At 50.1% G+C, this 25,034-nt stretch overlaps 1 protein-coding gene and 1 long non-coding RNA gene across 4 annotated transcripts; one reads left to right on the plus strand and one right to left on the minus strand.

Annotated features, from left to right (window-relative positions):
* Positions 1-1,024: 1,024 nt before the first annotated feature.
* LOC308561797 lies at positions 1,025-13,401 on the minus strand. Its single transcript, XR_013999557.1, has 2 exons — positions 13,335-13,401; positions 1,025-1,223 (listed from the first exon to the last, which is right to left on the minus strand). It is a non-coding gene; the product is annotated as an uncharacterized lncRNA (long non-coding RNA).
* A 1,390-nt stretch (positions 13,402-14,791) lies between these two features.
* DLX6 (distal-less homeobox 6) lies at positions 14,792-20,092 on the plus strand. 3 transcript variants are annotated; one of them, XR_013999556.1, is made up of 4 exons: positions 14,792-15,519; positions 16,800-16,993; positions 18,858-19,224; positions 19,675-19,758. XR_013999556.1 is itself a non-coding variant. In XM_081147304.1 (4 exons), exons 1-4 carry the CDS (start codon positions 15,138-15,140, stop codon positions 19,742-19,744), a joined length of 894 nt encoding a protein of 297 aa, XP_081003430.1. In that variant the 5' UTR covers positions 14,792-15,137; the 3' UTR covers positions 19,745-20,092. The 3 variants fall into 3 exon arrangements, 2 of the variants coding, with proteins under 2 accessions (XP_081003430.1, XP_081003431.1); XM_081147304.1 differs by having other exon boundaries at positions 18,858-19,105; positions 19,675-20,092; XM_081147305.1 differs by having other exon boundaries at positions 18,858-20,092.
* The last annotated feature ends 4,942 nt before the right edge of the window (positions 20,093-25,034 follow it).

Below are 25,034 nucleotides of genomic sequence, written 5' to 3' on the forward strand. Positions count from 1 at the left end.
TCTCTCCTCCTGGGTTTACACTCTTAGTCTCTCTGCAGGCTTGCTTTGCCCAGCACCACGTAGCTAAAAAATAGTAGTTTGAGACCCACGATTCATTTAAAAAATGTTGTATTACAATATTGTCGGGTTATTTTATTTTAAAGTACCAGCTGAAATCTCAAATACAACTAATCCCTGCATTTTCACAGGCCTTTGTACTGCTGAAAATTTCCTAAAGGCCGGTATCTGACTCTGAAACACAGAACATTAAAGTTAGAATTCCATAAAAGTCTTTAATAATTAAAACGCGGTGGAGGCACCCACAAGTTTTATAGTTTCTGCCGAGACATTGCTAACGTACATATATTCTAATAGGTTGCATTTTTTAAATGTTCATTTTTACAATGTCATATTTTGGACGTGATCCCTTACGTTGCAATTAATATATGATCTTTTTAAGCTAGCAAAGAATCTAAATTTTAAGGAAGGGAAGTTCAGGCTTACCTCTTAGTTTCATATTCTTTAGAAGTGCGATACCAACACTGACTTGTATTTGCTAACTTAGAAAACTTTAAAGGTAAATTTGGAAAATTAACTTGAAAGAAATATGTGACAGAGGGTGACCTTAATCTTCCCTTTTTTTTTTGAAGGGAAGATATTTAAATTAGTTAAAACCTACAGGGTAATTAAATTATGTAATATTTAAAGGGGGGGGCTTCATCTAACAATACTTACATAGAAGTCCATAACCACCAACAGCCAGCATTACTTGCAAATTATACTCAATTGAAACTCTGCTGACAGGGTTTATACTCCCGTGTAGTTTGGGACTGCTTGAAGGTATGTAAGTACAGGATCTATGTATATATAATTCTTATACTTTATATATATGCAGACATACATTCTTTTTAAATGTTTATGTGGTGAGTCACTTTAAGAACATCAAAATAAATGGTGCGTTGGCTTACCCTGACTCGCAGGTATTCCCAAACACTGATGAACAAAAATCTTTATATCGGAAATGAAGAGCTGCCCATTTAAAGGAAAGAATGGAAAGGGGAACTCGATTTATTCTCATTTGTTTATCGCTAGACAGTCCCCCCCTCTCTGCAAATTCATTTGAATAGCTTTCAAGCCGGAAAATGGAAATGTAGCTCCTGCCCTCTATTTCAGCGGCGGCGGCAGCGTCCTGGCAACAGCGCAATTTTCTATCATCAAGGATAAATGGCATCGAACAGAACATTCTGATAAAAAAAGGGGGGGGGGGAAGAAAAAAAAAGCTTCAGTCCAAGGAGCCCATGATTGCTGGCCTTCCTGTCTGCCATCCCTTTACAAAATCCTCTCCGCAAACCTGAGCGGCATGCTGTCAGAGCTAATAACGTCTTCTGACGGGGCGGGGTGGGGGGCGTAGAATTCTCTGCACAATGTTCCCATTTATTAAATCGAGTGCTTATTTTAAAATTGCAAATATCTTTGTTTGGTTCACTGCAAATTAAAACCAAGATGTGGGAAGTTACATGATGCAACAACTATTCGTGTCATATCATAGAATCAAGCCCCTATATCGCCCTTCTGGTTAAGGTCGATGATGGGGAAGGGGGGATCTGGGAGAATCCAGGACAGGAGGGTTTTTGATGGAAAAATACAAATCCGTTCGCCCTGCAGGTAAGCTGAGAGTAATTGAAAGCCAGGGGAGCGACGCCTGTCTCTACCGGGGAGAGTGAGCTGGCTGCTGGTCCGAGAGCGCGTGTGGGCGCGGTCCTGGCCACGACGCCGCACGCGGGTCCGCGGAGCTGGTGGCAGGGCCACCGAGCTTTCCCGACGGGGCGGGGGGGAGGGGGGGCGCTTGAACGTAATGGTGGCTATTTCTTGCCTACTGAGATCCCTTTCCAGAAAAGGCCATTCTGCTCCAAGGAGATGGATCCCTGGGGTCCCCGTGCTAGCACAAGGGGTCCTGGAGAGGTTTAAAGGACACTCTTGGAGGCATCCGGAGTCAGTCGCGCGCTTCTCCAGAGCCGAAGAGCATCACCCCACACCCCCGGGAGGGCTTGCAGATAATGGTCTTGGCTTCTTAGCGGCCTGGGCTGATGCCTGGAAATGGGCAGCCGGGCTTAGCTGGTGACCGGTTCTAGTGCCCGTGGAGTTCTTGGGCCATCCACGCTCCTGAGCTTTGGACTGAAACCCACACGGCCCAGGGGGTAAGGGGGGTGGGGGTGGGGTCCAAGCCGAGTGGAAGGGGGAGCAGTGGTGTTGACACTCTTTGCTCTAGGATCAACCGCTAGGGAATTTGTTATCTGGCTGATAGGAAGAGATGAGGGTGGGACCTAAAACGAAGAGAAAAATCAGATCTTACTGTCTTTGAAAGCAGGTCAGAAGAAAAGGAAATGGAGAGGTATGTAAAGCACCCTAAAATGCAGAGATCCTTTAGAAGAAGAGGGAGCCGCGGGCCGAAGTCTGGATGGCAGAGATTGGGAGCTGGGGGCGGGGGGGGGGGGGGGAGGAGAGGGCGGGGGTAATCAGCTTGGTTTGTAAGGAGCTGCGGCTGAGAACAGTGGGAGGAGAGGAATGATGGAGAAACCTTTTGTTTAATGAGGAAACCTAATTATTGCGCATCTGGGAGTCTCGGTCCCAGCTACCAGCGAAGAAGGGTACCCCCCACCACCACCACCCTTGCGGTGCGCAGTCCCCAGCCCAACGATTTGCATAAGGCGCGCGCGTGAGCCCGCTCCTGCCGAGCTGGGCCCGGTGGCAGCGGCCAATAGAATCCAACTCCTTCCTGCGCCTCAGGGTCACACTGACATCTCGGTTCCCCCACAATAGGCCTTTACAACCCAGTTTAAAAATAAGAAAGAGCGTTTTAGTATTGATTCTCACCTTGGCACGCTAGATTTCTGTGGCAAACAGACACATTTTACAACTGCAAAAACATTTACTGCAAGCGAGGGTGAAAGTATTCAGAATTTTAGAAAAGTTCGAAGGCAAGAGAGGAGTTCGTTCAAAGAGCACTTGTGGGAAGTCAGGGAATCGCGGGACTACTGCCTCCAGAGCCCGGAGACTTGCGCCAATGTTGATCCTTGTCTGTCACATGAAAACCACACCTACCTCCTTGACCAAGTGCGCCTCAGAAGCAGAAACATTATGTGTACATACAGGCCCCAGACCCGGCTCTTTCTCCACCCCCACCCCCACCCCCAGCCCCCACGGTTGCCAGGGAGATGGGAAGCTGGAACACCTGCGCTACATCTCGCTCCCTTTCCCAAACACCAAAGCAGTCTATGTGGCGAGGCCCATGTGTTAGCTCCCACATCTGTGAAATGGGGCTAATTATAGAGGGGCAAAGGGAACTAGAAAGGTAGAGAAGTGTCCCAAATTTCCAGCTTGTCTGGGCCTCTCCCACCTCCACCCAAGCTCTAAGGCTGGGAATGATGAGGTTGATTCTCTGGGGCTGCAGAAGGGGTGGGCCAGCTGGGAAATATTACCAGTCCTGCCCCTTCTGCACACCAATCCTGCTGCCTGCCCTCGCCGCAGCACCATCCTGACAGTTTCCAACCATCCTGACTGTTCCTACCATATATTCCTGCCAGAATTACTGCCCACAAAGGGGCCTGCAACGCCCCTAAGAGCTCTCCTGTCTGTGACAGGAAAACTGCTTGTTCATATCACTGAAATAAAACAGGTGGGGATTATTATTTGCAGTTCCTCTCCCCTTTTGTGTAATTCACAAGTCTCCAATGTAGGATTAGGCTTCAAATGCATTTGGTCAGGTACATACTTTTTAGTGCTCAGCTCAAACAATGTAATGCTTACAACCATCAGCAATGCCTCTGTTTGTCTCTTAGGTCTTTTTCACCCTCTGGGCTTAGCATGGCTTGCTTTTTTTTTTTTTTTTTTTTTTTTTTTTTTTTAGAGTGTGATCCAGAGTCCCATCCTAGCTCTCCAAAATGCAAGGCACTAAAGAGTGGCTTTAAGGTCTTACCTATTAATCTAAGATCAATACTATTTTACCAAAAAGTATTAAGTTGACATATACTATTAAGCATTTAGCTGCCAATATCCATGTCTATTTGTGAAAGAGATATCCACTGAACCTTCAGAAATGTCACCTGATAGTGTCTGTATAGAGTAAAACACTTTTTCACAATTGTGTTTGGAGACTGTCTTTGCAAAAATTAAGCTTTCTTCTAAAATGGCCCAATAAAATCAAGTGAGGCTTCAAGAGAAGGTGGCCATGTCGTTTAAAATACTTCTTGAACACTAGGTTTTAGGCTTTTTCGTATAATTGACTTATCTTTGTGCTTTAAGGAAAATGACGGTGCATTTGAAAGGAAATATAGACCTGGAAAAAAGAAGTCCATCAGTCAATCAATAATCTTCACTGCTCCCAGATGAAGCAAAGCCTCCTTCTCTGTCTTGGGAGTGGCTGTGATAAGTAAAGGGGTTTTTCTTCTTGAGCATTTTGGGTAAAATTGAACCAACTTAAGTCTCATTTTCATGTTCCAGCCTCTTTATTGAGGCAGATTTCAGATTCTCCATGAAACTAACTTTGATGACAACTCACTATCATCTCTGAGAGAGAGAAAAAACCCAGCAGGCTGGGAGTCAGGAGAGGAAACAGTGAAGCATGGACTCAAGACTGTGACCTGGAACCCAGCTTTGGCCAGTTTCAGCCTCTGGAGCTGCTACTTACAAGCATTGCCAGCTCCAACCCCTACTACCCCAGAATCTCTCTGTCTCCCATCTATACAGGCCTTTAGAATACCTACTGGCTCCTGCCTATCCCAGCAGGCATGGCTGGTCATTAGTACCCTGTGCCAACAGGGCTTGTTGGTAAACCAGCTGAGCTGGGAGAATGTCCTTCCCATGTGGGGCTGTCCCTCTCTGATTAATTTGGGACTGGTGAAGTTATAGGGAAATGATAAAGGAGGGTAAGGGGAAGATTACTGAGGAGGCTAGAAAAATGCAATTGATAGTGCTTAGGCTTCTCGGAACCAACACTGTCCTCCAAGAGTCTCTGAGGGCAGTGCCCACAAGTCAGCTGGGCCATGGGAAAAACCTCTTACCCCTTCATGTTCTGGGTCATCAGGAATGAAGTAGTTAGGGTGTGAGGGGGAGAGATTCCCTTTTCTCTGGCACAGGTCAGCCAGGCAGCAAGAAGGGCGCTAGGGGGCTTGGGACTCTCAGTGCCATGGAGAGTTCTTGAGGCACCTTGTCTGGCTGGCTGTGCCTGCCTGCTCTCCAGATTAATCTTTGGTGCCTGGGACCTCCTGAACATCTCTTGGGAGTTTACATAAAGGTGATCCAGGAAGGTTTCCTCTATCTTCTCAACACCAGGAAGCTAAACCAAGCCAAATCGCAGGAGAGTAGCTGAGCTTGGGAGGCTCTGGAGCAAGTGCCGGGGACTCAGAGTCCCAGGTGCTTGGGCAGGTAGAGCAGGCCAAGCACTCGGTGCCCGGGCTGACGTTTTCAAATAGTTAACAGGGATTACAGGCTGCATCTTGAATATGAATTAGCCTTCTGCGCTAGTGTGACTTTGCTTTGAAACTCAACTTGTCAAAGTATGGTTTTAATTAAACATCTTCCGGCCCCGAAAGATTACATGTTTTGTAAAATATATCCTACCATGAAATTTACTTCCACGATCTGAAATTAGGTTCCTTGTAAATGTTTTCATAAAACAAGAAATAGGAAGGGGGTGTGTGAGAGAATGGAACAGTTCCTACTCGCTGCGTTCCTTTAACAACGTCCTGCCAGCCGGCCCGACGCCGGGCAGGTCCTGGGCCAGGCAAGCAAGAGGCCGCGAACGCTCGCCCAGGACGCGCCAGTAACCCGAGTCCTTCCTGCACGCGAGACCCTCGCAGCTTTTGCAATTGTAGACAATTCAGCAGACAGACAAGTTAATCCTGCACTGATTTGTTTGGGATGCACCCGCAGGACGCCGGAGACCCCCTTGGGCTGCTGCTGCTGCAGACACCTGCCTCCCTCCGCACCCTGACTGCTGCGCTTGTCCCAGGAGAGACGGAGAGAGGAGAGGAGGGGTGCAGAATGGCTCTCAGCAGCGCTCGAGACAGTATTTCAGCTCGAAATTTAAAGTTCTCCTTTAAGAATCCCCGGCTGATATTTAAAACAACAGCCACGCTGGTCCACAGCGGCCCTAACAGACTGTCCCAAACTTCTCCGAACCAATCTCAAAGCTTCGCTACGCGAGCCTTCCCCTACCCGCCCCCCCGGGGGGAGGGGCTCTCGGTCACCGGCTTGCGCACCTATCCCAGGCGTGGCCCCGGGACCAAAAGGACCCTATTTCCCCGGCCCGGGGGCGGGGAAGGTGGCTGCGCCCGCTGCATCTTTCCGTTCAATACACAATGGAGACGGGGGTCCCCGAGGAAGCCTCCTTTCCTAAATGCTCTCTGAGAAACCCGCCAATTCTGGCGGGATTTGCTGGATTCGAGGAAAACTTGACGCGCATGGGGTGGGGTGCGCTGGGGAGGAGGGGGGAGGGGGTGCATCTCCTTTCTTTGGTAATTGGGACCCAAGAAGCGAGGAGGGGGCGGCGCGCCAGGCAGAGTTCTTCACCGCCCTCCACCTGGAATAAGCAAGACCAATGACGCGCCTCGCCTGTCGCCCCGTTTTCTCCATCCCGTTCCGTGATTGGCAAAGCAGGCCCTGAAGGCAAAGGCAGTAATTGCTCCGGCGCTCTCCTTGCTAGGGAAGTGTGCAGGCATTTGAAGTGTACTAAAAATAAACGAAGGAGCGAGAAAATGAAAAGGGGACACAGTGACAATTTGCGGCAATTAAAGCGTCTGCACTTGTTGCCGGGGGAGCAGGGACCCACGGCGGTTTTTGTTTTCCCAGGCCTGATGATGTGACTAACTGGTTGGGGAATTTTCGTCCGCCCGTGTGTGCGTGCGTATGTGTGTGTGCGTGTGTGCGCGTGTGTGTGTGCGTGCGTGTGTGCGCGTGTGTGTGTGCGTGCGTGTGTGCGCGTGTGTGTGTGCATGCGTGTGTGCGCGTGTGTGTGTGCGCGCGCGCGGCCCGCGCACATTCAGCAGCCAAGGAGTCCGCTGCAATTAGCCGGGTCCAGGGGCAACAGGGCAGCCTGAGACCATCTCTGGGCCCCTGGAAACCCGGTTAGCTTGGGAAAGAGCGGGGTCCAGTTCCCTCAGCAACCCCCCCAGTCCCTACCCCCCCCAGCGGTCTCAAGCGAGAGGCTCTGGTCAGCAGTCAGCCGCCACCTCTCCCAGGAACTTTGGAGCAAGTGTTCAGCTCTAAGGTGTCTCACCTTAAAGGGAAAGCATAATGCGCAATACCAGCGTTTTCTTCACAACCGCCGCAGATGCGGTGGGGAGGGAGGGAAGGGGGGCGGCCAGCCAAATCAAACCTTGGGAGGGGTTTGACAGCATGCTTGAAATATTACTCTTAAGTTTTGGAAGACTTTCAAGAAGAAAAAGGGTGGTAGGGTGGGGGTGGGTAAGGCGCACCACAACTTTCTCCCGTCTGACACTCCAGCGCCCAAACAGAAAGCGCTCCAAACTCCGCCACACCCGGGAACACACAGTGGGAAATTGCTTCAAGACACAGCGCGGGAGGGGGGGGGGGCTCGCTTCTCCCCCCCCCCCCACCCTACCTGAGCCATGAACTTCTCGAAAGGGTGGGAAGGGGCGGGGTTCCCGGTGTCAAAAATCTGCACAAGCCTGGAACTCGGAGATCCAAATGGTAGCCTCAGGCCCCGCGCTCCTCCAGGGCCTCAATCAGGCAGCCCGGCTTCGCACCCAAACCCGCACACCACGCTGATCAGCCCCCCATTCCCCACCTCTGTCCCCACCCCCACCCCGGTCTAGGGCCACGGAGACTGGACGGGACCGGAGACGCGGTGCAGCCAGCGCCCAAGTCCGACTCGGGCTGGCTTCAATGAGAGCTGGCAAACGCGGCCAGTCTCGCAGAAATTTTCTTCAACCCTAATTCAATTTTAAAGCGGATTTTTACTATTAAAAACGCTGCTGAGCAACACATTGAATTAATCTGACTGCACGGTTTTAATTACAGTGAGGGTTTCTCTACAAATCTGTACAAGACAGTGGCTGGCTCTTGGAGAATCTCTGCCTCCTGAATTCCATTACCCGGCCCCCGTTCCCTGCAGACGGCAGCGCGTGGGAGCCAGCTGCGGGCGCAGGCGCTCCCGGCCCCCGCTTCTGCCTGCCCTCCAGGCGCCTGTCTCCCCGCTTCCCTCCTCGCACCCCAGCTCCCAGGAGCACCCCGGACGCCCGCCTGTCTGTTTGGGACTGTCGCACTAAGATCCCAAGACGCTGAATTCCATTTTTGACTCTTGGGCCCGAGACCTTTAAGCTGCCAGAGGCTTGCTCTTAAAATGACTCCTTTGTCCAGGGAAGGTGACCTCTTTTGTAATTGTTTAAGGGTCTCTCCTGCTTTGACTTCGCAGCTGTTAGATGAGCAATGTGATGCCCTAGGTGTCTGAGGGGAAAGTAAGTGAAGGGATGGAGAGGAGAGGGGTAGAGAACACTAGTGGGTGGGCCGCTAGGTAATGGGATCTAGCCACCCCCCCCTCCAAATGCGGGAATAAATACAGGTGAAACAGAGCCGCTGGCAAACAGGACTCCTTTCATCAGCCTCAGATTCGTTTATTTGTCGTGCCTCTAACCTTGTGGGGCAGGATAGTCCCTAGCAAACAGGACAGAGAAAGAAACTTGAACAGCGGTACTTTCAAAAGGACCCAGGTTCCCACTGTTCTCTCTGGTTCACTCTGTTGGTTCTCTAACACCTTTCTTTCTATGTCCGCTGCTTTTCCACTCTGCTCCCTCTCTACAAAGCCTATGAGAAGAGAGATTGTGAACCTAACTATGAACCCAAATATGTGTCAAAATGGACACAACCCTCAGTGTGTATTTAAAGAAGCAAAGGCCTTGAGCTCTGTGGGGAAAGGGGCCCCACTTGACTGAGGGGGAGCATTTGTGCTCTCTGTACAAAATTAGTGAACACTACAGAAAAATACTATTTATTTCCCCTGGGTAGGATGGGGTGGGGGAGGGCTTTCTTTCTCTTAGATTTGTGTAAAAAGAAGGATTTTGTTCTGAACAAAAGAAAAAAGAAAGGGCACTATTGGGAAAATGTTTTAAAAAAACAAAACAAAAACACACACACACACACACAAAAACCCTCACTTTTTTCTAAGGGCTCTCAAACTGGCTGCCCTCTAAGGAAAGTTTTACTAAAAACCGAATAAATTATCTTAGCATGTACACTGGGATGTTACAAAATAAAAGAGATAAAAAGTGCCGGTGAACAGGTATGAATATGAAAATCACCAGAGCATTTACATCACAAGGGTAGTCAGGTACAGAACAAGTCTCTCTCTAATGAAAAACAGTTTTCATTTCTTTTTTCTGTTGTAACAAGAGAACCGTCTAAGAGCTCACAGGATAACAAGAGGATGTTTTCCATCCCAGGTTCTTCTGACTCGCTGTCCCAAACCTGGCTCTCCTTAACGCTGAGACATTTGCTGTGACTCTGTTATTGTTACTGCTGATGAAGGGATGGAGGAATTAAAAGAGAGGATGCTTGGAGGCATTTAGGAAGGGGCTTGGCCAGCTATATTAGCTCCTTATTATGCCTAAAAATAGTCTGCTGCTTCCTGTTGGTGCTTTTTCCCTGCCACTCTAGGGCCGCATTTATCCTTCAATGGTCAGGGGCTCCTGGTTTCCAAAGACTGGCTTGATTAAAGCTGACTTCTAACACCCCTGCCCTTCCCCCTTTGTCCTGCTATGTTTTCCAGCAGGGCAAATATGGGGCTCAACCTTGGTTTATCCAACATATTAAACAGAAAAACATCACCATTTATCTTGTTTTAATCTAAGTGTTTAAACATTGTTGTGTTCCGCCTCCCTCCCCCTCCCCCCAACTGAGAGAAAGAAGATATTTGTGTATTAGGGAGAGGAGGTCCTATGCTTGATAAAAGAGAAAGAAACTTCTGTATATAATCCCCAAACCTGGGAAGGTAGAAATATGTTATCCCCTCCCCCCCATCCATTCTAGGCCCAGAATATTGGCTCTGTTAAGAAAGGTTTGAGTGTCCAATAGCCTGGGAATGGGGTCAGGGAGAGGCAAACGGTGTTGGATTTGAGGACCTGGTTGGCTTCTTTTTCATAACTCCCCTGGATTCCAGGTTTGAAAAGACCTAGGGGCCTCTAGGTTGGACCGTGCTTCCTTAATATTCTCCAAACTGGACAGCCTAGAAAAAGTCTGTGAAGCCCATAGTGGGTAGCACTGGTCCTGTGGGCCAGGCCATACATGTTGGGACCAGTTCTTGGGACCCAGGACTGGAGAGATGAGGGAGATGTCATCTCCAAACTTCAATGAGCCTCCATCTGGGCCCACTTTTTAGCTGGATTTTGGGGGCCTGGGAAGGGAGTCTTTACATGGGCATTATAGTTTTATCACTACAGGAAATAATGCTATAATCTCAGTGTTTTGTTGCATAGATACTTTTGGCTACTCCAGTGATACCATCACTAGCCTGGGCTAAGGAAGGCTAAGAGGAAGCTCTCATGCCAGTCTCCCCACTCAAGCTTCCCCAGGTGTGTGCTGAGGGAGGAAAAAAGGGTGTCCAGGTTTCCAGGATATCAAGCACCCTTTCCCTACACATGTACATAAACAGAATTTTACAATGAATGGAGAAAATACTAGCAGGAATTTTTTTTCCACTAATGTCTCCTGTTGAGAAGGTTTTTTTGGTTTGTTTTTTTAAAGCCTGGCTATGTAAATCAATACCAAGTTATTTCTTTGAATTCAAAGGCTATTTATCCAGGTCTAATTTCTTTAGAATTAACGTGATAATTGAGCCCAACTTAGCAACCAAACCCAACCAGGCCCTGCCGGGTTTGAATATGCTTCTACATCTTGAGGGGGCTGAAAACCCTACCCATTCCCTGATCTACCGGTGCGCTGCAGGCACCCAGCCACAGCTAGAGCAGCAGGGGACTTTCCCACCCAAAGAGCCCATTGCTCCACAGTGGCCTTGCGCACACTGACTTGCTATCTTGTGTTGGCAAACCCGTGAGGATTTCTCTCTCAATAACACTGACGCCGGAATACAAGCCCCAACACCTGGACACCCTAAAGAGCAAAAAGCAGCTTAGGCCTCAAATCCTGCTTCTTTAAACTTCTTCCTGAATGAGACCCTCACCTACTACAAGCCCTGAAAGAGCCTTCGGCCTCCGAGTCCCCCAGATTGCTTCTATTTTGAATGATAAAGACTTAGAGGCCTCGCCTGACCTTCTCTTCCTACCCTGCAGCGTTGGCCCAGGTTCCCCAGGCGGCGGGCGAGACAAAGGGGTAGGAGCCAAGGCCCCGGTACCGCTGAGACCGGTGCTGGGGCTTGGAGCCCCTGGGGGTGCGCTTTCGCAGCGAGGCCCTGAAGAATCCCAGAAGGGCCGGCGGTGCTGGCTGGGCTAGAACGAACCGGGGGTGACTCCAACCGCCTTGCCTGAAGCTCATCACTGCCGCCCATGTCGCTGAGCGAAGAACTCGGAAGCTGAGATGCCGGGATCAATTGGAGAGAAATAGCGGTGGGGAGAGGCCCCCCGCCACAGCCAGCCACTGCGCGCAGAACTGCTTGTACCCAGGCTGGTGGCGGACACCCACGGCGCGCCGCCTGGCACACTGTGTGGGGCCGGACCCGCTCTCCCGCTGGCTCCTCTCGGGACTAGCCAGAAAGCAGGACGAACAAGCCTGCAGTTTGGATTCTATCCAGCAAGTGCACAGAGACCACTATCAAGCTGGGAGGAACCCCTCGCTCGCCCCGCTTCCCAGCCCCTGACTCACTGCCTGGGCCCAATCTGGGCGGCTCAGCGGGTCTCAGCAGGGCCTTTACCGTGCGCGCCAAACAACTGCTACCTCGGTGCGGCCGTGCGCCTGCTCCTCCCGAACCCAATACGGGGGTTTCAGCGCCCATCTAATGGGGGAGGGATGACAGCCCTGCGGCCACAGCCCAGACAACCCCAGGCCTCAGGGCTTCCTCCGCATTAAGCATACAAGGAAAACAAACAAACAAAAAAACCCAAAACAAAAAATTTTGCAAACAGAGACTGCTGCCCTGGCTCTGGTGTGGGTGCGGGAACCTTCCGGCCCGTGACGCCCCGCGCCGCCCGTGGTGCGGTGCGGCCCGAGTTGGGGGAAGCCGGCCGGAAAGGAAAGCAGTGCACCTGCGAGCATAAAGACAGAAACATGGACAGGCACGGGGGGGGGGGGGGCCGCCTTCACCATGTTAACAGCAAGCTGCAGGGTATAAAGCAATAAAACTGCCACTTCTACCTGCTGGCTTTGAGGACTTTACAAACAAGCTCGGCGTGCAGCCCGGGTGTACCGAGAGCGCTCCAGGGGAGGGGAGGGAGACCTTCTCTTTCCCTGACCTCCCCTTCTGCCCTCCTACACACACACACACACACACACACACACACACACACACACTCACACACACACACACACTCACACACCCGCACACATCTCCCCCTTACCCAGCCCACCTTTCATTTTCCTTGAAGCTTTTTCGGTGGTTGTTTTAATTCACTGCTGCTTTGTAAACGCGTGGATCGGGTTACTGGTTCGCGTGTTAAAGTGTACCTCTTGTTAGAAAGAGGGAAACAAGGCAGGCTACTTAAAAATGAATTCAGGGTTACTGAACCAGCTCCCGAAGCTCGAGAAGTTAAGCGCGGCGGCCTGGGGAAGGGAGGCGGGGAGAGGGGAGTAAACGCCGCTGCCCTGGGCTCCCCGGAGGAACCCGCGGGCCCTGGCGAGTTTCAAGACACCTGGTAAAACTGAAGAGGGGAGGAAAGAAAGAGAGAAACAGAAAAAGGCACACTAGCCCGGCAAAGCCCGGAGCCCCTGGGTTGCGAGCTGAGTAAATCGATTAGCACACACCGACGCCGCGAGCTTCGAGCGAGAAGTAAGTAGAGTCCAAGCCGCTAAGTCCGCAGCCACCTCTTCTGGAGTTACGCGGACAAGCGGCACCACTAAGCTGTCCATGGCTCAGGTTCCTCGGGCCTCATAACTTACGGAGTCCAAGCAAATAGAGTTGCAAAGAAGCCCACAGTATTTCCCCCAAAGAAAGTAATAACGCGTGCACGCAACCTGTAGGCACACAGATTCGGAGCGGCTGGATCACACGATTCCGCCGGCGGCCAGAGGCTCGCGGCTTTGGTCCTGGGGCGGACGGAAAGCTGGCGCTGCGCCCGCGGGGTCTGCGCGCCTGCTGCCCACCCAGGCCTTCTGGCGAGGCGGGCTCCCGGCGCGGCCCGACCTGCCCTCCTCCCGGCCCGGTTGCCCGTCCGTCAGTCCGTGCGTCCTACCTGGTTTCCGGGCCCGAGCAGCGCGCCAGGGCTCGGCTGTCTCTGCTCCGCTGCCTGGACCTGAGCGGGTCTGCGGATTAGAAAGCCACAGGCGAGAGCCGCAGCCCTGGGCTGCTCCGAAGTTCCTGTCTTTCCCCAGTCCATCTTTGAAAGAGAAGTGGTTCTACCACCTGGATGTGCGGATATAAATCCCCTTGCAAATAATAAATGGATTAATAATAACAAGGTATGAAGTTCTTTTTATAGAAAAAAAGGAGAGAATTGAAACTAAATGCGGCAGTTAGACAACCATTTTGATAAGAGGATAATTGAGGCGACACTGGTGTATAATTAGAGGATAATTTATGCTATATCCACTTTTATTCCACCTCCCAAAATAAACCCAGTCCATAATCATTACAGGCAAATTGTTCTGAATTTTATAGCAGCAATTTGAACAAAGTACTGCAGTTAATCATGGGAGATTTTTGTGTATTCCTGATTAGAACTCTAATTGCCTCCTTCCAGAAAGTAAAAATAACTGTAAAACGACTCTATTTTTATCATTAACAATGTTGACAATAAAATAAAATCAATTGGAATTGTAATCGAGAGACAAATTTAGGACGAAGGCACTTTTACTTGGGTAGTTTATATTGTAATCAAGATTTGCCAAACCACTAACCGCATGTATCATTTGCATATATTTGAAAGCATTACAGTAGCTTCTGTTTTCAATAGGAAAAAATGCATTACTGTCAGTCCTCCAACGATTCACTTTCAGAACCCGCTGCTGAGTTCTGGGGGGAGGGGGGTATTCTCCCCCTTTTTGTTTAATATAAGGCCTGGAACGGCAGAAACCTTGTCAGAACAGGGTCTGATTTTTCTTTTTCTTTCCCCCCCACCCCCTTGGGGTGGGGCCCAGGTGTGGGGGTTCTTCTTCCCTCTGTGGTTTCAATAAAGTACGTCTAGGAAAATCCACGGTGACAGGATGCTCCCGTGGGACCGTATTGGACTTGGCGGGGGAGGTCAAGAGAGGGGGGCCTCGCTTTAACTGCAGAGGGTATTGCTTCCGAGCACAGGCAGCCTGCGAGGGTGCAAGGGGACGGGGAGAGCGCAGCCCCCAGCCGGGCGGTGTCGGGGCTGCGGTATTGGGAACCGCGGCTCGGGGTTTGGGGGGCGCGAGCTGCGGCGGGAGGCCCGGCGGGCGGAGGCGCCTCCCTCCCCGGCTGCCCCGGGCGCGGAGCGCGCGGCCCCCGGCTGCAGCTCGCCGCGGGGATTGGAGCTGCCGGAGGTAGGCGAGCGACTCCGCGAGCCGCGCAAACGCCAGTAGAAGCCGTGCGCCTGTGACGTCAGGGGGCGACTGGCCAATGGGGAGGCGCTGCCCTTTGGAGACAAACCATTCGACTCGTGGCGTCTGCATCAAGTCTGAAAGCAGACGCGCAACTTTCGCAGAATCCACCTTAAAATCTCTGCCTTAAACTGCACCAGCCCCCAAAAAATCCAAGGGGGGAAACGAAGGGGGGGGAGAGCAGATTCCCCCCTCCCCCTCTCCTCTCCCATCCCTCCCCCTTCCTCCTCCCTTTGAGTTAACAAGGCCCCGCTCACTATATCTCTTTATATTAAAAATATATATATTAGAGAAGAGCGAGGGAGAGGGAGGACCACCTCCGCCCCCCCTCTTTTTTTTAATTTTTAATTTTTTTTTTTTTTTGCAAGGATCCCAAGAGCTAAGGTGGCTGCAGAGGGGAGAGCGGCGCGAGCCAAGTGGGGGGAGGGTGGAGGAAACCCGGGAGAAGGCTTTCTCCAGCCCCCAAAGTTTTGATGATGACCATGACTACGATGGCTGACGGCTTGGAAGGCCAGGACTCGTCCAAATCCGCCTTCATGGAGTTCGGGCAACAGCAGCAGCAGCAGCAGCAGCAGCAGCCGCCGCCGCAGCCGCACTCGCAGCAGAGCTCCCCGGCCATGGCAGGCGCGCACTACCCGCTGCACTGCCTGCACTCGGCGGCGGCGGCGGCCGGCTCGCACCACCACCACCACCAGCACCACCACCACGGCTCGCCCTACGCGTCGGGCGGCGGCAACTCCTACAACCACCGCTCGCTCGCCGCCTACCCCTACATGAGCCACTCGCAGCACAGCCCTTACCTCCAGTCCTACCACAACAGCAGCGCGGCCGCCCAGACGCGAGGGGACGACACAGGTGAGAGGCCGCCGGGGCAGCTCGCTTCTCCCGCCTCCCGGCTGCCCCCCACCCCGCCCGCGCGCCCCGCTCACTTCCTCAACGCCTGAGCCTCCGCCGGCCCCCTCCCCCAGGCGGCCCGGCGCGCCCCCGGCCGGGCCTCGTGCGCGCCCGCTCGCCTGGCGCCTGCCTGCCGGCCTCGCCCAGCCGGGCCCCTTCGCGCCGCCGTGGACCCTCGGCTTCCCCGTGGCGCGGCCCGCCTCGCTCCCCAGTCTCCCGCGCGCCCCCGGGGCCGCGCCTCCTGCTCGGCGGCGCAGGCTTCGCTCTAAGAGTTGGCCCTCCCTGCGCTCTCCAGCCCGCTGGGTCTCTGCACCCTTTGCCTCTCTCCTCGCCTCCGGGCTGTGACCCGTGTTTGGCGGGACTGGGGACATTTCTGCGCCGGATCTGGGGAGCGTGTTTTGCTTCCCAGTCCGATCTGGGCAGCCAGTGGCCTACTTTGCATGGGTCGCCCGGTGCGCTTCGGTCACCCGGAGGGAAGGTGGCATGGCCTCTGGCTCTAGTTAAGCTGGTGACAGTTGGGCTCTACCGGCGGGCTTTGAGGTGTCCCCCCACCCCCACCCCTGACCAGGCCCCCTCCCTCTGGGTGTTCGAATCACTGTTGGCTGCTCCTTTGTTCGTGGAGGCGAAGCAGAGGGCCTCGGGCGGATGGTTCTCAGCACCCGAGGGGGACAAAGTTGCGGTGTGAGGTTCAGCTTGCTCCGGAGCTGGCCTGAGCGTCTGGTTGTGTTTTGTTTGGGGTTTTGGGTCCTTTCAGCAGAATAATTTCAAACACGCCAAGGGGTTTTGATGTACCGGGCTTGGAACTAGTGACATCAAGTCAACTGGCCGCATAAACACCAGGGTGGCTCAAGCACAGTTTAAGGCACTATAAAGTCAAAACTGGAGCCCGGCTCCGCGGAGAGAGCAGCCGCCCCGCGGCGCCGCGCGCCGCGCGCCGCGCGCCCCGGAGAGCGGCCGGCGCCGCTTCTGCGGCAAAGCGAGGCTGTTTGCCCGAGGGCCGAGGGCGCTCCCTCGGTGCAGCCACCGCGTGTTGTTAGTGCCGGAGTCAGGGACCAGAAAAGCTTTTACAGCCTCTGGGAGCACCTGGGCACCGTGAACCGGAGAGGTCAGGGTAGCGTAGGGACGCTTTGAGGAAAACCCTTATTGGTCTTTGGGGAGAACCTGCGCAAGCCAGGCCATGCTCAGGGAGACTGCAGAAGGTGCCTCGCGGGTGACCGCTCCTCTGTATCCTTTGCTTGCAGATCAACAAAAAACCACAGTGATTGAAAACGGGGAAATCAGGTTCAATGGAAAAGGGAAAAAGATTCGGAAGCCTCGGACCATTTACTCCAGCCTGCAGCTCCAGGCTTTAAACCATCGCTTTCAGCAGACTCAGTACCTGGCCCTTCCCGAGAGAGCTGAACTGGCAGCTTCCTTAGGACTGACACAAACACAGGTAATTCCCGAGAAGCCCGAATATCCCTGAAATGCTGACCCCGCTTGCAGATCGGGCAGGGAGCACATCAGGAGGAATTCTTGGCCTAGTCAACCAAGGATGGAAGATTAATGACAAATGCTTTTCTCCAGTTACGAACTTTCCCGGGACAGCACAGTTTGGAATAAATGAATACTGGATTGGATTTGCACATCTCCCCAACCCTCGACGACCCCACCCCAGTCTAGTGTCCTTTGGTGACCAAGCTCATCATTTATTCGAGTCCTATTTCAAAACAGAACAACATGAAAGAGAAAGAAAAAAGATGTGCAGGCCAGGATGCAGAATAAGACCCACATATATTTTTTAAAGGATCCTTTTATGGGCCCTTGGACTTAAGGATTTCAGCTTGTTGACATAGAAAGAATTATGAAGTGAAATGAAGAGGGGAGATAGGCATAGGCTCCAATAGGATTTTGTAGAGGGACCAAGGTGCCAACTATTCATCCTGGGATGGGTGAGGTGAGTTTTTCTGAAGATTGCCCTCAGCTCAATAGTTAAATCATCCTGGGTGACTGGCTGGTGAAGGCTGAGGTACCTCCCTAGAGCACAGGACTTGGGAGCAATGGCAGAGTTGGAGATCAAAGAGAAATGCTCCCCAAATTACAGCAGGTGAAGCCTCAGTTAAGTACAGTTGGTGAAGTTCTGCTGTCCTACTAATTTGAAAGACATATGGGGCCTTTCAGACTTCACAGAAAGGGGCTTAGGCAGGTATATTAAGACCCTGGTCATAAAGCCAGGCTGCAATCACCTGTGGTTTCTGTCCTTGTCGATTAACTGAGCGGCATGAGGTGGTAGGCCTCATGTGAGGTGGGTGATCTTCAGCAAGGGGACTTCAGGTTTTATGAGACTCTCGTGTGGTGCCTTAGAACAACAGATGCTCCTAAGCTCTTCTTTTCAACTCAGCCTACTTTCTCTTGCCATGTTGCCACTGGAAATATGTGGGGCTTGAAACGAAGGGATTCCTGCTACTCCGTAACTTGTATTCCTCTTGGAAAAGCAGATTCCTATGGCTAAGGAATTTTAAAAGTAAAGGAACCTGCACCATAGAATTTCCTTCTTCAAATAAAGGAGTCCTGGTATGTTAGCTTAGGTATTCTCCCATCCCAGATTCCTGATTCCCATTTAATTTTCAGGGGCCCTTTGACTTTAAGTGACTGCACTAACAATCATGCGATGATTGCTGACCACAGTTTGAATAAGCAACATACAAAGTGGGGAATGAGGGAGGTACAATCCCTAATCTCTGCAGGATTATGGGGATATATTTATGTAAGGAGAAAGATGCCCCATGCACAGTTTGTGGCATGTGCAATATATGCATAGGGATATTCGAGGCATTTGGTTATAAATGTAAGGCTTTAATCTGTTCATAGTTATTTGCTCACTGTACATGCATAGAGATGCCAGGTTTATGGGTTGGTAAATATTAATAATAAAAAAAAACTATCAGAAAAAGTGCATTCAGCTGACTTTGATCCAAAAAATTCTGTTTAAAAACCCTTCTTTAGACTTTGAACCCAGCTGTCTCATTCGCCCTCTTTCTTACGTTAATCTTACCTAGGCTATTGCTCTATACCTAGGTTTGCATCCAACTAAAGAGTTTAGGTATCCAGACAAGATACCTTAGCAAATGGATGGTGTGGGGAAGTGGGGAAGAGACGGCCAGAAAGAGGTGGAGGAAGGTGGAGACTCGAGGGCCTGGTGTCTGCGGGGTGGTTTTATCATTATGCTCATTATTTTAAATAACTGCTCCCAAAGCCTCCACTTGAGGCCCTGGGTGGATGTTTTCGAGCCTCACGATCGCTGCTGCCTTTCGTTCCAGGTGAAGATCTGGTTTCAGAACAAACGCTCTAAGTTTAAGAAACTGCTGAAGCAGGGCAGTAACCCGCACGAGAGCGACCCGCTCCCGGGCTCCGCCGCCCTGTCGCCGCGCTCGCCCGCGCTGCCGCCGGTGTGGGACGTTTCCGCGTCGGCCAAGGGCGTCAGTATGCCCCCCAACAGCTACATGCCCGGCTATTCGCATTGGTACTCCTCGCCACACCAGGACACGATGCAGAGACCACAGATGATGTGAGTCGTCCGAGGGAAATCGACACCCTAGGGAACCGTCTGAACCAGGCCAGGAGGATCCGGGACCTGCTTGCAGCTGCCAGGCCGAGCCGGAGGAGCAGGCTCGGGAGGACTCTTAGGTCTGGAGAGACCATCGCGCGCGCGCTCTCCCCCTCTCCCTCTCTTTCCCTCCCTCCTCCCACCTTTCCCTTTTTTCCTTCCCTTCGTTCCCCATCCGCCTTTTTCCTTGAGCTGCCTCAGTAATTGATTGTGCATCTTCGGGAGAGAGAGAGGGAGGGAGGGAGGGAGAGGGAGAGGCTGGTTACTATGCCAGCGCCCCTGAAACCCCTCACTGTAAGTATATTTTCCCTTACCCCTTGGGATCCAGGCTCTGAGCCTCTTCTTCTCTTTGGGAGTATCCATCAAAACAACTTTTTTTACAGGCATCCCCCCCCCCTACACACACCCACACCCCACCAGAAGAATCTGCGCAAACGTGGCAGCGTTTTTTACTTGTTTAATGAACTTAAGACGTTACAGGATGAAACAGAAGCATTTCAGACGCCTACGTTTTTATTTACCCATCCCAGGCTGACAAGAAGGAGAAGAAAAAGAAACAGAAAGGAAAGAAAAACCCCTCACACAACAGCCGTGCTCTAAAGAAAAAAGGGAACAGCGGCTGTAAGGGTAGAACGTTGCCACAAAGGGAACGCTGCATGTTTTAGCAAAACGCAATGAGCGAGAATGATGGTTTCAAAACAAAACCAAACCACTCTTTCCCCGCCCCACCCCCAAACCCTGAACTGGAATCAGGAAAGACAGAGGAAACCACCAAAATCATGGTTCCATCGCTTTGATACCTTTACTAGGTGAATTGGTGGCATTCACTAAGCTAATAGGGACGTTTATATCAAGAAACATTTCTGTATATATTGTTGAATTTTAGTTGTACATATACTTTGTATGTTTTTGTCTTCTTTCATATATGGAGTAAAAGCCACAAAACGCTGGGAGTGTCCTGTATATTTCTCTCTGTGTGTCTCTATCGCATCACCTCCTGCTCCCTCCCTCTCAGTATATTTTCTGTGATTCTTGAAAGAATTCCCACTTCCTAATATGGGAAGCCCCTATAAACATCAAGTGCCTGCAAAGATGTCAGTTTGAAGCACTAGCCTTTGTCTTAAGTACTTTAATATTAACCATGGATGTTTTCTCAGCTTCCTTGATCTATTATATTTTTATTATAATTTCTTCTATTTTAAAAAAAGAATGATCTATCCCTGACAACCTCTAGACATCCAGTAGTTTCTAGTGCTGAAACCGAGTGTTCTCATTTCCCTTTTCTCAGCTAAAATAGTACAGCTGTATTTCTCTTTCTTTGGAAGCATTTTTTAACAACAACAACAACAACAAAAAGAGAGAGGAAAGAGTAAGAAAAAAGAACAGAAAATAAACACAATTATGACTATTTAATGTTACAACCCTTTGCAAGCTAGCTAGGTAGGAAAAGCATGCTCCTGGATGAAATATCTCCTCCGGTCTTGTGGAAAGCTTAGAAATAATGGAAATGAAAAGTCCTTTCGTCATACAAGCAGGAAGCCCCATACTGCGAGAATTAATGGCTACAGACCTGGGCATCCTTCAAATTATGAACCTTGAAACCACTGAGCCATTTATCAGAAGTCAATAGAGATACTCAGAGTGCTCCATATAATGACAGCGACATACAGTCGAGCAAAAGGACAGTCACTATAATTAGACACAAAGCAAAGACTACTTACCAATATACCCGTTCCTTTTTTTGTTGAGCAACTTCCACGCTCAGTCAGTCTTCAGAATGGTTTAAAACCGATCAGTCTTGTCATTTTCTAGCATTCGCATTGTTACATTAGGAAAAATGTTTTCTTTTCTTTTTTCCCCCTTCCTACTGTGAAACTTTGGGTTCGTAGCTCCCCAGGATCAATTCTGAACAAAGCCTCCAGCTGCAGTGCCATCCAATTTGAAGCAGACATTGGGGACAATTTAAGGTTTTTATCCACAAGAAGGTTTTTTTCCATTCTCTTAAATGCAGCCATAATTAGAGTAATTTTTCATGTAGCCCGCTGATTACAGCGTTTTTACCGTCAAAGATAATTACCTGTAATTTTCTTCCACTTTTAATACTAAAAAGCCATCTTTATTTAGATTCAGGAACAGGAAAGGCGAAACAAAAGAGGGAAATTATTCTGTTATTCATACACAAATTGCAGAGACGTAGGACCTAAAATTGAAAATTAACCAAAATTATAATGCTGAAAAGAATGGAAGAGGCTGCAGAAGTACAGCTGGTAGTGGGGCTTTGCTGAATTATTCAAATTACTTTAGAGAGAAAGCTACCATACATCGAAACCAACACTAATTTTTCTTTAAAAAAAAAAAAATCCACCAGACACATGCCAAACCACTGTGAGTGCATGAAATTCTGAAACCCAGCAAATGCATTTTAACATATGAGAGGTGTTGTCACGATGCACTTGTGTCAATTTATCTCTTAATATGAGTTTAATTAAATTCTGCCAAGGGGCCCTCCCCAGAACTCTCCTTGGAAACTGGGCTTCCTGGGTTCTCTGAACCTCAAGGGTTAATATTTTCTCTCTTTAGGGTGTGTTGACCCGGTAAACTGATTCCCGAGAGAGGGGGTGATTGGTAGGAGGGGCGTGGGCAGAAGGCATCACCCAGTCACGGTGCCCACGACACCTCCCCGCGTTCCCACTTCCCCCGAGTTCGAGTTCTAGAGCCTCATTCTGACCATATCTCCCGTGTAAAAAAAAAAAAAAAAAAAAAAAGGAACAATAGCTTCGGGCGGTGAGGCTGAAGGGGGACATTTCTCCCCGGCGCCAATAAGCATCTCATTATCTTTTGACACAATTTAGTCCAAAGGTTCCCGCCGGCGGCGGAGAAAGGCCTTTCTGCGCGGGGCTGAGGGAGCCAAGGATTGCTCAGGCTCCTGCCCCGAGCGCCTCTAGCTGTTTCCAGCGGGTCCGTCAGGAAACAGCGTCATCTATAGATAGAACTGCGCCGCTTCCTGCGGGAGTCTTCCTCGGGGCGCTCGGCGATCAGACTGGTTCCTGGGCCCCGCACCCCGGGTCTGCCTCTCAGCCAATCATGCCCCTCCAACCCCAAGGTCGCAGCGTTCGCGCCCGCGGGCAGCCGCTCGACGGGAGCCTTCCCGCCCCTTCCCCCACCCGACCCCACCCCCAACTGCAGGCGAAGGCCCCGCAAAGCAGCCCTGAAGGGTTTCAGAGGCCAGTTATTCCAGAAACTTTCTCCCAAGTGGAGAATGTTTAAGGGGCTATACCGTCTAGAGATAAGGCTACACCTGCCGTTGCAAATGTCCGCATACCTGTGATAGTAAAGGAGCAACTATCTCGAGCTCCATTTGCTCTCTCCAGGCCCCCAAACTTAAAAGCATCGCCACACAAAGACCTCGGTGGATTCGCCTAAGACGCTTTCAGTAACGATTTGCAAGGAGATTGCAGCTTGGAATCTGCAGCACTCTCCCTCCACGCCTTACAGAAACCTGGTCCTTCCTGCAGCCTCGGGTCACAAGCTGCACCAAATACATCATCAACAGCACAGAAAGCAAAAAAAGACAAATCGAGTTAAGGATCCCATTCTCACCCCAATCTTTGACTCACCAGAACGACAACCCTTTGACTGTTAAAGGGGAATAAAAGATCAGAACGGAAAAATCCGTAAAGCAAAGTTGCGGTCTATAATGAAATTACAACAGCAACGCATATAGCTTGGAAAGTGTGAGAAGATAAATATGAACTGTGCCTTGAAGGATGAAAGAAATAAAAACTTACCCCCAGTGAATATCTCTTAAGCAATGATCAGGTCTAGAAATCTATACTGAACAGAAGCAGAGGAGAATATTTTTCTGAGTCTCAGGGCAGAAGCTCTTTCTCTATATTCTTGGTTGAGTGAGCACATCCAGGTGTGAAATTGTTTGCACACCCCAGCACCTCTTATATTGCCAGCAAAATTAGCTGTTATTACTGTCACTGTTTAGTGATGGTTAGCGTGATACAAAAAAAAAAAGAAAGAAAGAAAGAAAAAAAAACTGCTGTAATCAAGACCTGGCGCATCTTTGCAAATTACAGATAATTGTAAACGTCCAGATTATGATAATAGCATCCTAATCCAGCCTGCAATATAATTATTACAGAGTGTTACATCTGAAACTGTCCAGTAGGGCTAATTCAGCCATTATTTAGACCCTATTTTTGCACTGCAAATGGGTTGCTGAGTTGAAAATGTACGATGGTAATTTCACAGGGCACTCAATGAGTAATGGTATAGGAAGAGAAAAATACAAAAGTGAAATGTGAACAGTAGCGATCAAATCAAACCCTGAAGGACAAAAGACTGTTTGATTCATATGGAAAAAGAAGAGCGGGAATTAAGAAAATAGCAAATCAGTGGTCTGACGCATTATGTGTCCAAATCTTCAATGTATGTAGGGCTGATGTGTTTGCAAGAGCTGCTGCATCTGCTGTGGCCTGGAGTCTGCAGTAATTTCTTTCTTTCTCTCTTCTAAACCTTTGTCTTTCCCCCACCCTCTCGAAAGCATTTCCTTGTTGAAAAGAAAAGTGCCCCTCCCCCAAGCAAAGAACACTTGTCAGTTTCCCCATTGTTTCCACCGAGGCAGCCTCCGTGTGCCTGTCACTTGTTTATGAACATTTTCTTAAATGAATTTGCAATCTCTCTTGTCATTAGCGCAAAATGCCCTGGGTGCATGTAAGTGTTGCTAAGCTCCTTTTCCATTCTCTTTCACAGGGAACAAGTCACTGAGAGTCCTAAAGGATATTAGCAGAAAATATATTAATTGCTGCTAATTAAATAAAGCTGGGCTGGGAAGCTGTCTCCACTCTGCTTGGCTGGCTACTGGATTTAAACCTATCATTAACTTTATTAATTAACACCCCCCCCCCCCATATAAACCAGTCTAGCTGCTTCGTCTGCTACAAGTCACTAATGTGTTTCTTTCTGGATTCCAGAAAGTCCAGTAATTTTGGTAAAGAACTGTCCTTGCCCCCAGATATGGTTATAAAACCCCAAGGTGAATCTCCTTACAAAATGGAAGGACCAAAGAGAAAGAGAGTAGGAGAGTTAGACCAAGGGAGTCTGGAGAGAGGCTGGGGCACTGTGCTGGTCCCAGAGTGAAAGTGAAGGACAGGTTCCAGCTATTGCCTCCAGCGGGATGAACCCTGCCCTGGCTGAGACTTCTGGAGTCTAGTTCTGGCTTCTAGTGGGGACACCTTGGTTAGGGATACCTAAAGCCCTGATATCCCCAGGAGCTCAATTTTCCCACCATGAGCACAGAGAATTTCCTGAGCATCTTTTCCAGCCTCTAGGACACTGTGTAATGATTCTTCCTCCCCCCCATCACCTCGCAGACCTGGGGACTGCCCAGCCAGGGCCATCCCACAGGGTGGCAAGCAGGCTTCCTAGACTCTGTGAATTTAAGGGCAATAATGAAATGTCCCCTGTGTAATGACCCCTGATCATAGATGAAAGTTGAGTCCATAGCCTGCCTCTTCTCCCTCCCCTCTTCTTCCACCTTGCAAATGGCAAGTGGCAGAAATTGTCTTTGGATGACAATAAGCTTCCATTGGCAGATTTCTGTCTTCTCACCTTTGTAAGAAAAGATGCTTTAAAATAAATCATAGTTTGTGAACTGCTTACCACCCTTCACCCCCACCGACTTAAGAAAATACACTAAACTGTGTATAGTGGAGATTTGACAGAGAATCATTACTGAACTTGGAGTGTGTGTGTGCGTGTGTGTGTGTAGAATGATGTTATGAGCCATTTTTTCCTTCCTGTGGCGAAAGGTCGTAATGTGTGGTATTTCACGGTTTTATATAAATCTTGGTTTAGGATGTGGAACAGACTCAATAATACA

The sequence above is a fragment of the Miniopterus schreibersii genome (assembly GCF_964146895.1).
Source record: "Miniopterus schreibersii genome assembly, chromosome: 9".
NCBI classification, from domain to species: domain Eukaryota; kingdom Metazoa; phylum Chordata; class Mammalia; order Chiroptera; family Miniopteridae; genus Miniopterus; species Miniopterus schreibersii.